The following is an 11,801-nucleotide window of genomic DNA, read 5'->3' as shown; positions in this document are numbered from 1 at the left end:
AGAGCCAGGAGAAAACCCTGAACACTGCAGTGTCTGGTTCAGAAATCAGACCAAACAGAATAAAAAATACTATACCTAAAGTAAAAGACTTTACTTCAGTAGAGCTGAGGCAATAAAAACATCACAGGAAAAGATAATAAGATATACCTACCAGTTCTACAAGCCTCTCCAGAAATGGAATCAATTTTAGGAGTTCATTGTCATTTTTATCCATAAACCAGCTTTCTATAGGGATTCCATTAGATAGCTAAAACAAATAAGTAATCCATTTTATTTTATTTTACATTCTGCCTGATTTGGAAAGTTTTTAAAAAGAATTTACAGATGTAAGTAAACATCAGTCTATAAGTTCTAAGGAATGTTAAGGGTTTTTACTTGTCATATTCCTTTGTTTTCTTAATTTAGGCACTGTGATTTACAAAGCTTTTAATAAGAGTTCATACTTGTCTTATTCTTTATAGCGGTATAGCACAAGAAAGATATTAAGAAAAAAATTGAAGCTCAATTGGTTTTGGTAATTTTGTCTTAGTAAATTACTTTATAAATTACTATATAAAAGTAAACAAGATGTAGTTAAACAAATTCTTCAGCAATATAGTGATTTTAAGTAATTTAAAATGTCTCATTCAAGAAACAATTACTCTTAGCTGCTAACAGATATCACTACCAGAAAGCAAAAACTTTTACACAGGGACTATGTTCCGTTCATTTTTTTGATTCCCAACAAGATAAGCTCATAGTAGAACAGTCAAGTTGAGTCAATGGGATTTCATGAAAGTGTAAAACGATGCAAATCAGGCAGGGAGTAGAGGGGGAGGGAACCTTGGGATACTAGTCCTGTGAAATATACACCGGTGGAGGGATGGGTATTGGAATACACTACGACTGAAATCCAATCATGAACAGCTTTGTAGGGGTCTGTCTCACAGTGATTCAATTAAAAAGTTAATTAAAAAAATCACTGCAAATCATATTTTTAATAGTAAAAAGGAGACAAATATCAAAATGCTCTGAAGTAGAAATAACTGAACGTATTCTATTTCAGAACCAAGATGAAATTCTTAAACACATTCCAAAATGGAAGTAAAATATAATGTGACCTAAAATAAAATATATAATGAAATCCCATACAATCTTCCAACCTTTCTTTTCATTTTATTAAGGACACATTTTTTTTTAAAAAAAAAACTTTATTTATTTATTTATTTATTTATTTTGCTTTTTGGGTCACCCCTGGCGATGCACAGGGGTTACTCCTGGCTTTACACTCAGGAATCACCCTTGGCGGTGCTCAGGAGACCATATGGGATGCTGGGAATCGAACCCGGGTCGGCCGCGTGCAAGGCAAACGCCCTACCCGCTGTGCTATCACTCCAGCCCCAAGGACACATTTCTTAATAAAGGTTATAAGAAAAATTTTGTTTTACCCAACCCACTTTTTACCATCATCATTCTGCACTGACTTGTACAGTAAATCTTAGATATATGCATATTAATAATGCAAAAACCAAAAAGGGGCTAGAGAGATTATTAAGTGGGGTCAGGCCTCCTATATTCAAGGTATGTACTTCATTCAGTACTGAACTACATCCCTAGTGGCGTATTTCATTTAAAAGACAACTGTAGAATTGGAGCAATAGCACAGTGGTTAAGATGTTTGCCTTATATGCAACCAACACTTTGATGCCCAGCAACCCATATATATGGTCTCCCAAGAGTGATCCCTGATTACAGAACTAAGAATATATCCTGAGCACCACCGGTGTGTCTCCCCCATCAATAATAAGAAAATTCCACCATGAATATGCCAGTATTGGCTTTGTTGATACTGATGGAAATTACACCAATAAAAATTCTGTTGTTTTCATATCATATTCTGTTTGGACACATTTGTTCTCAACTGTAGTTGTTTTAATCTCTAATTGAGATTCTGAGGCTTACAATGCAATCAATAATGGTTTCTCATGCATATCATTCCAACACCACACCCATCACCAGTGTATAACCTCCCTCTCTCCCCCAAGGACCCAAGATTCCTTCCTCCCACAACCCACCACCCCCAACTCAATTGTGTCAATCAGTTTTCCCATTATGGTTCCTTTAACCTTTGTTGATACCTTGTTATGCATCTTTAAATCAATTGTATTTGGGGAAGGGGGAAAAGCAATATCAAGTTTGTTTAGCAATCTTCTTCCTACCTGATATGCAAAGGCCTGTGGTGAGTTGTCAATTATTATGGTTTTTGAAAGATCTCTTCCAAGGATATTTAAGTCTTTAATATAGTTTCCTTGTACACAAACACAATGTTCACGGAAAAGCCGGTGCCTAAACATAAAAATGAAATTACCTTTAAAAATATCTCTAAAAAGTGTAACATATAATGAAACATATAGATAAACATACCAAATAGGGCTTTCAGATCTTAATATATTCTTTCATGAAGGAAATTTATAAGTCTATGTTTCAGCAAAAACGAAAACTTTTAAGTTACTGAAACCTTATAGCCAAGTACTGCCATGCCTTAAAGAACTTGGGTTTAGCTCCAACTATATTATAGAGCAGGATAAGATAAAACTCAATTGTTTTCATGATTTATCCAGGAAAGATCAGTTAAGATGCAGCATTTAGTTGTCATTGAGGTTCTGCTTTTTAATGAATCTGCCTGAGATGCAAGGAGGTCAAGTGACTTGCTGAGGTCACACAGTAAGTAGTTAGCCTAGCACTGGAAGCCAGGATCCTCTTGGCTCCTTATTCTTTGCTCTAACAGAAGCCCACACAGCCTCCCTATATGCCAGAATACAAAATATAAGAAGGGATGTTTTTGCACTGGTATTTAAAAATATATTTTTACTTCCCCTTATAGATACGGAGGCCAAAACATTCCATTATTTCAAATTTTCCCAAATACCCATCTTTGGGAAGTATATGTATTATCTGAAGAGAGTATATCATTTGAAAAAACAAATAATATACTTGTAACATGCAAAACAAATTTTTTAAAAAATTAAAAAAAAATTAAAAGCAGACTATGAAATAATGAATTTCAATATATATGTTAAAAATATAAACTATTGTCTTATAAATGCTAGATACTAAACTGGAAAATGCTGAGCAATTAAAAACATTAAAGGTCTATATAATTTAATTTCTATCAAGCAATTAAACTATTAGTCTCTATTATAACTGATAGAATTATGATGTCTTCAAACTTTGAAATTCTTCAGTTTGGTAGTCTGGATTTCTTATGCCTTAATCTTATGCTTTAATCCCACTAAGTAATTTTTTGGGAGTAAAATACAAACTTGTATTTTAATTTATGCAATTATAAATATTATGCAATTTATGCAATTATAAAGAAGGGCACTTTATACCAATCGGTCATAGATCTTGACAAAATATCAATTCCAAGACCACCAGGTTCAAGAGGTAGCTTAATGGGACTCAAATCAAAGAGATAACCAATGCCAATGGGATTGCAAAGAAGAATTTTATACCTATATGAAAGTTACTTCCTTGCTGTAAAAAATGCTTTTGGTTAAATGACCTCTGACAAGTTTTATTTTGGGGTCACACTGAGTGGTGCTTAGAACTTACTCCTGGTTCTACACTCAGGGAGTGTAGAGGGCCTTGTGGGGGCACCATAAGTGGTGCCGGAGACCGGATCTCATGTCTAGCCAGGGGCAAGGCAAGGACCTTCTATGCTGTACTCTCTCCAATCCTAATTTGTGTTTGAAGCTTGAGTCGGAGCAAAATAAAAAATATCAGTTAAATTAAGGGGAAAAAAGTATCAGTTTTGGGATCTATAAAAATAGTACAAAGGGTAGGGAGGGAGCTTGCCTTGCACGTGACTTACTCAGGTTCAATCCTCAGCATCCCATATAATCCCTTTGTAATACTCTCTGAATGAAGAGCCAGGAGTAAGCCCTGAGTATTTTTAGGTTTAGCCACAAATTAAACTAAACTAAACTAAACCAAACCCGAAAAAAAAACCCTACAAAACCCGTAAGTTTTATATCCAAAGAAAATTAATTTTAAACAAAATTAATACATTTATACATGATGAATCAATATATTAATACTTCTATGTTGTATGTATAAAAGCTTAATTAAAAGAGCTTTTATTAAGCATTTGTGGCATCTTTCTCAGTTCTTGGTAAAAAACTCAATAACCCTGGTATCTTAGCAAGTTGCTGCAGGTTTAATACTTCAATTGACATAAAAAACCTGAGTTACTGAGCCAACTGCAATTTCAAAAACAATTCTTGGCAAACCAAGAATTCCTATGTTAAAATTAACATTTCTGTCATTAAAAGATGACAAAACATGTATTATTTCAGTTCTAGGAGGTGCAGCCATCATGCACATAGTGAAAAATTTCATACACCATCAACCTCTCCACAATGCCAAAAGATGTGAGGATACAGAAGTTACAGTGAATAAATACAATTGGTCTTTATGCCCTTTAAAGAATGTCCCTCTGAAGTTATACCCATACAAACCCTTAAAAGCATTTAGAGGTTTTAAAAGTCATTTATTTTTACTATTCAACACAACAAATCTTTACAAAGCAGCCACTGAAAATACTCAGCAAATGAACTATATAAAATATAAATAACTTGTCTATAAAAGGTGTTGGCCATCATAAGTTCTATGATGGCCACTTAATACCTCTATAGCAAACCACAACACCCAAAAGGAGAGAGAGCAAAAGAGAATGCCCTGTCACAGAGGCAGGATGGGGTGGAAGGGAAAGGGGTGGGGGTGGTGGGAGGGATGCTGGGATCATTGGTGGTGGAAAATAGGCACTGGTGAAGGGATGGGTACTCGATTATTTTATGACTGAAATGCAAGCATGAAAGTCTGTAACTCTGTAACTGTATCTCGTGATTCTTCACTAATAAAATTTTTTAAATAAAAACTTTAAAAATGCAGAGTATACAAAAAAGAATTGTAATTAAAAAATAAAAGGTCCCGGGGCCGGAGCGATAGCACAGCGGGTAGGGCATTTGCCTTGCACGCGGCTGACCTGGGTTCGATCCCCGGCATCCCATATGGTCCCCCAAGCACCGCCAGGAGTAATTCCTGAGTGCAAAGCCAAGAGTAACCCCTGAGCATCGCTGAGTGTGACCCAAAAAGCAAAAAATAAATAAAAAAATAAATAAAATAAAAAATAAAGAAACTGATGCTTTAAAAAATAAATAAATAAAAAATAAAAGGTCCCATCATCATAAAAAAGAAAGATGTTGTGTCCTAACTAGATGTTAAATTAAAAATTAAGTGGAATCTCAGTTTTTCATATTCAGTGTTATTCCATTATTTAATTAAATTTACCTGACCAGTTGCTTTTTAGGATCTAGTATGTTCAGTAACTTGTCTGCATACACCTTCTTAGACGCAGTAAAAAGAATGATCTACAAATTCAGGGAAAAAGAAGTAATTGTTATACATGATTCAAATAGAAACACTATACTGAATAAAAATGCATACATATTAGCTTAGGCATTTTACCTCATACATCTGAGACATTCGTTCCAGGAATTCCCTGAAGAATGGTCTTAATCTCACATAAACCTAAAGAAACATAAAGACAGAGTTCAGCAAATGCACATGTGAAACACAAATAACTTGTTTATAAAAGGCATATACTCTAACTGGATCTCACAATTTAAAAATTCATACTTTAACAAATGTTTACTAAATACGAATCAAGCAAATACACTTCACATACAAAAAAAAATCACATGACAAATTTTAGGTAAGGTAGTAATTATCAGTGATCATTGTACTTTCTTAACAGTTAAAGAGCAGCATACAGCAGTATTTCATTAGAATATAATTGTTATGATTATTTAAAAAGGAGATTTTCCTCTGAGATTCTGATCCATCAGTCAACTCCATCTTCCAGCCAGGTAGCATCCATCCAATTATTAGGCAATGTTGTATATCCACCTCTATCTAGCTGACCTGTCTCAATGACCTTCCTCAATAATTACTCAGTTTCTTCTCAAAAGTACCTGTTAAGAATGCTTTTATTTTACATTTCTATCAAGGAAAATAGTGCTCAAGGATAGATGACTGGATTAGTGGATTTAAGTATCTGGAATATCTCAGAAATCAATCTTATTTGTTCAATATTCAACAATTCAGATGTGGCAGTAGTTTGATAGGGTGGGGGGAACACTGGTGAAAGGTGTGGTACTGGCTTACTGATTAACAATACTGTAAATCATACTACATAAAAGCACTGCTAGGCTACTTTTAATCAAAAGAACACAAGTTATCAAAATCTACTGGAAATAGTTATCAAAATATCAGGAAAGTTTCAAACTGCCTCAGATACATTTATCGTAAATTGTCTTCTTGCCTATACTGAATATAATTCCTTAAATATGCTCCATGGGTCTGAAGAGATAATACAGCATGCAGGGCAATTACTTAGCACACGACCAACCAGAATTTGATACCTGGAACCACATATGGAACCATGAGTCCTGCCAAGAGTGATTCTTGATGGCAGAACCAGGAGAAAGAGCACCACCCAACCCTCCATCAAAAAAAGCTCCAATATTAAAATTAAACAAGGCCATGAGCAGCGCAATGTCTTTTACAAAATATTTTAATTTTCATTTTTGACAAAAATTAAAATCTGCAATACACTGAAAGGTGATTTTTAACTTTAGGTACCATGTGAACCATCAACACTTATGAACTGAATTCAAAGATTTAGATATTTTGTTTCAGAGCCCCTCCTGGATGGTTCAACCTAGTGTTAGGAATCGCTCAGACTGTGCTAAGGGGCTGCTCCCCCTGGTGTTCAGGGAACCAAAATATCAGGGATCAAACCTAGGCCTCCTGCATGTGAAACATGCACTCAACCTTTCAAGCTATTATCTATCTCTGACCCAACTCAGATTTTTTAAGTATACATGGAACGTATAACTCAAAGTATTGTAATCCTAGTACCTTAGGGACCAAGCAATAGCAAGTGTAGGGCACTTGCCTTGCATGTGGCAGACCCAAGTTTGTCCCCCACCCCATACCATATGGTACTCCTAGACCCACCAGGATGATCCCTGAGCACCGATGGGTGTGACCCCAAAACAAAACCCCAGTACCTAAAAAGGAAAAAAAAAGGTTAAAAGGAACCTCCCCACCAAAAAACCCTGGAGGACATTGGTGTAGATAAGTGGACACTAGTGAAGGATTGGTACTGAAACATTGCATGCCTGAAATCCATTCACAAAAAACTCTTATTCATGGTGACAGTAAGAAAAAAAGAATAAATTTAAAAAAAATTGACAGCACCAATTTAAGATTACAGTTTAACTATAAACAATATAATTTCTGTCGTTACAAAAGTGTACTCAATAAAATGCCACTCAAGTATGGCATTTGCCTTGAATGCAGTAGATCCAGGTTTGATCCCTGGCACCCCATTTGGTCCTCCAAGCCCATTAGGAGTGCTTGCTGAGCAGAAAGCCAAGAGTAAGCCCTAGGAACCACTGGACATGACCCCTCCCCAATACCCAATTAGGGAAAAATAATATTTTTCTGGTCAATAAAAGAGAAAGCATGCAAAGCATTTTGTAAGTATTATCATATTACAAACTATATATTACCAGTATTTCCAATATTTGTGATTTCCAAAACCTAGAGAGCATAAATATTTACTAAGTACTTAATAAAAGATTAAATGAAGCAGAATTTTCTGGAGTAATATAAATACAAAATAGAAAAGCCAGCAAACCTATCTACAGGATTACAGGACAACTTCTGGTTGACCTTGAGAATGATGATTATTGTCAAATTTCAAATAACATTTTGCGGGGTGTGGGGGACAGGTCTTGGGCCACAACTGGCTTTACTCAGGGTTGACTCCTACAATCAGAGATCACTCCTGGCGGTGCTCAGTGATCCAAATGTGGTGCTTAGAAATGAACCCAGGTTGGCTGTGTGCAAGTCAAGTACTCTATCCACTGTACTATCATTACAGTCCCAACATTTCTTAATATACTAATAATACTTCTCTATGCCCACTTCTGGAGTAGAATAATAAAGGTCTACTTATTTTTAACATTAACAGACATTTTATTCCTCTTATTATTTTTTGGTTTTTGGGACCCACCAGGTGATGCTCAGGGCTTACTCTTGGCTCTGAGCTCAGAAATCACCACTGGCTGGAATCAGGGGACAATACACGTGCCAGGGATCGAACATAGGTTGGCACATTCAAGTCAAGTGCTCTACCTTCTCAACTACTGCTCCTAGGTATTTTATTCTCATTTCTTGACTAATAATCACAAAGCTAAGTTTTCATATTCCTTTTCCTCCTCCCAGCAAATAAAAATAACCAAATTTCAATATGCCATCGCTATAATTTAAAACGAGGTACTGCAAATTTAGTCAAGAGTTGCTCTACTCATTAATTTTTAACCTTTCATCCTGAAATATGGTAATTGAATGGAAACTACACACCTTAATTGTTTGGAAATATAAATAAACATTTTAATTTACTACCTTAACTTTTCCAAATAAACTTAGTTAGGAAAATAACTATCAGGGACAGAAAGATAGCACAGCAGGTAGGGTGCTTGCTTTTACACATGGCTGAGCCAGGTTGGAGTCCTGGCATCTTATATGGTCCCTTAAGCCTGCCAGGAGTGATTCCTGAGTGCAGGAGCCAGGAGTAAATCATAGGCACTATCAAGTATGGTCCAAACGGTGGGGGGGATGGGGGAAGGGAAGGGAAAGAAAATCATCACCAATACTACAATACTTTTTTTTTCTCTTTTTGGGTCACACTGTGCATCCGGTGGTGCTCAGAGGGCCATATGGGATGCTGGGAATTGAACCCGGGTCGGCTGCATGCAAGACAAACCCCCTACCCACTGTGCTATCACTCTAGCCCAACAATACTTTTTCTTAATTACTCTATATTGAGGATGATAAACTGAGTCATCAGTATCTCTTGTCAATATTCATGTATCTAATAACCAAAAATATTTCATTTTTGCATATGCATAAATATTTTTGTTTCCAGTATCCCTGCTGTGTATCACCTGCTCCACATTGTGCTCTAATTTTAGCACACAATGTATCTATAATTTGGGTTACACTAAATAGTGACACACCTCACTGTTGTAGAGGAATACTTTTCATACATCATCATTCTTTTGAGGGGCAGCAGGGTTTTAGGCCATCCCAATGATACTCCCATATTTATTTTCCATAACATAGAACTTCATTCTACTGCTGACTTATATTCCTGACCAGAAATATTTCCCTTTAAATAGCATTATCCAAATGTAACAAGTGACACATTGTACAAAAGTGATGTATTCCAATATCTTTCACTGCAATTACAGGTAAGGTTGAAACTATAATTTCATTATACATTCTACTAATTTGAACCATATTAAACATAAAATTGCTTTACTTCAAAATACATCTTTTTTTTTTTTCTTTTGGGTCCCACCTGGAAATGCAGAGGTTACTCCTGGTTTTGCACTCAGGAGTTACTCCTGGCGGTGCTCGGGGGACAATATGGGATGCTGGGAATAGAACCTGGATCAGTCACGTACAAGGCAAACGCCCTACCCACTGTACTATCGCTCCAGCCCCCAAAATACGTCTTTTTGCTAGGTGGGTACTGAACATAGGGAGAGAGAAAGGGATGGGGAAAGGTGGGAAGGGGAGGGAGAGAGAGGAGAGAAAAGAAAAGTTGGGAGGGAGGGAGAGAGAGAAGAAAAGCATCTGCAATAGAAGCAGACGGAGTGAGGGCTGGGGTCTGGGGGTGAAGGGTGATGAGAGGGAATCTGGTGATACTGGTGCTGGAAAGTGTACACTGGTGGAGGGATGGGTGTTGGAATACTGTATGACTGAAATCCAATCATGAATAGAATAGCTTTACAGGTCCATCACAGTGATTCAATAAAAAAATATAAAAAAGAAAAAAAGGACAGAAACTGAAGTCGGTTGAGGGGGGTAGGGGTTGGAAAAGATATACTGAGTAATAATGAGCAGGGGTGGGGTTGGAACCATCCAACAGTGTTGGAAAAACAAAATCTCAGAAAAATCCAAAAGTTTAAGACCAGCAGATCTCAGTCATCTGGATAGAGATATCAAAGCAGAAATACATGGGATGTCAAGATGCACAGATCCTATCCAATAGGAGACAACACTTGTTGAGTATTTATTAGTTTGGTTTATGTTAAAGTAGTTATAGGACACAATCCCCTGTGGGGTGCTAGGAGGACCTAAGGGGGGAAAACTGTAGCCTTGGGTGCTTTTAGTAGGCAATGCTTTTGTTTGTTCACTAAAAGGAGGTAGATTTCCAGGAGACATGAGTGATTCTTTTCTCTTTTTTGGGGGCGGGAGGCTCATACCCAGGGCTAACTAATTGCTCTGCACCCAGGAATTACTTCTGACAGTGCTTGGGGGACCATATGGGATGATGGGGATCAAACCTGGGTCAGCTATGTACAACACAAGCACTCTATCTACTGTATTATCTTTCCAAACCCAAGTGCTTTTTGTTTTTTGTTTTTAAAGGGAGCACATGGTCATTAAGTCTGAGAACCTCTGTTCACTAACAAATATACAATTGCACACAACTATACCTCCAAATGCTTCAAAATATAATTCTACAAACTCATTTACATTTTTCACCTTTCTCACAGATTACTTTCCCAAGCTGCCTATTTCTACATTTTCTTTACTTAGGAAATTATGACCTATACTTCAAGTTGCAACTTGTCAAAACCATACAGTGGTCTACTAAATACAAAATTTAATAAAAAAGTTTCTTTTCAGTCTTGTATAGCCTGTTCTTTCACAGAGCAATAAATCTCTTTACATCAACTTATTTTGTTTAAAAGGAAGTTAAAGCTAAAACAAATTTTATTTAAAATGCCGCATTAAAAGATATGTTATACACTACTTAAGTTTATGAATATGAATACATTCATTATCCAAAACATTTTTTGGAGGGCTAGGTCACTCATGAAGGTAATTAGAGGACCATGTGCTGCAAGGAATTGAACCCGGGACTCCTGCATAAACTATCTATCTCTTTTACTGCCCAAAGTTCTTAAAATAAACTCTTCCCTGAAGAATAGCTGCAAAATAGTGATAATGGAGCTAGTCTTAATATGATGTTTGGGAACTTACTTTACCAAAATTAAAATTTTATTTAAAAAATGATGAATATGTAACAAAAATTAAAACTATTAATAGTACCATCAACACTACCTCACAGGGACAATACTTAACATTTATCCTACTTTTTTTTTTTGTATTAAGGTGATGAGTATGTCCTAAAATTTATAAAGGTCCTGATGGTCAGTGGTGACACCAAGCCAGTAAGTAGCTTCCTGAACACAGCTAGCTGTGACTCAAAGCAAGGGGAGGGGAGGTGTACTTAAAAGTTTGGTTATAAACTGTTTATATTTTGTTGTCAAGTTGACAGTCACATTTATATCTGAGTATGCTGTCTATCAACTAATCTATTTCAGTTCTGATTTGTTTACCAAATCTCAAATACATAGATAACTAACAGCATAATAGAAAAAGAAGACACCAAAGATGAGAGAAAGAGAGCAAGAAACACCCAAAGATAAGTAACTCCAATTTGGGGATTATTAAAAACAACATTTTTTCTTCTAAGAGACCTTTTTAAGCAAAGAAATTCTAAATGGTTTTAGAAGCACAGATGAGGAACCAGACACATGACTGGCCTGTGTTTCCCATCACTACTCCCTCCCAACCCCCCACTCAGCTATACCAGGAGTGAACCCTAAGTG

General features: G+C 36.3%; 1 protein-coding gene across 2 annotated transcripts in view; it reads right to left on the bottom strand.

Annotated features, from left to right (window-relative positions):
* Positions 1-11,801, bottom strand: part of CTDSPL2 (CTD small phosphatase like 2) — a 77,769-nt gene that overhangs the window by 5,531 nt on the left and 60,437 nt on the right. For both annotated transcript variants that reach the window (XM_055132496.1, XM_004609623.3), the window contains 4 exons: positions 5,509-5,571; positions 5,332-5,411; positions 2,199-2,325; positions 152-247 (listed from right to left, as the gene is read on the bottom strand). In XM_055132496.1, the coding sequence (XP_054988471.1) occupies positions 152-247; positions 2,199-2,325; positions 5,332-5,411; positions 5,509-5,571 (366 nt within the window). The remainder of the gene's footprint in view (positions 1-151; positions 248-2,198; positions 2,326-5,331; positions 5,412-5,508; positions 5,572-11,801) is intronic.

This window comes from Sorex araneus, chromosome 3, assembly GCF_027595985.1.
Source record: "Sorex araneus isolate mSorAra2 chromosome 3, mSorAra2.pri, whole genome shotgun sequence".
In the NCBI taxonomy this organism is placed as follows: Eukaryota; Metazoa; Chordata; class Mammalia; order Eulipotyphla; family Soricidae; genus Sorex; species Sorex araneus.
The sequence above is the reverse complement of the archived record's forward strand: the minus strand, read 5'-3'. Positions and strand labels throughout refer to the sequence as shown.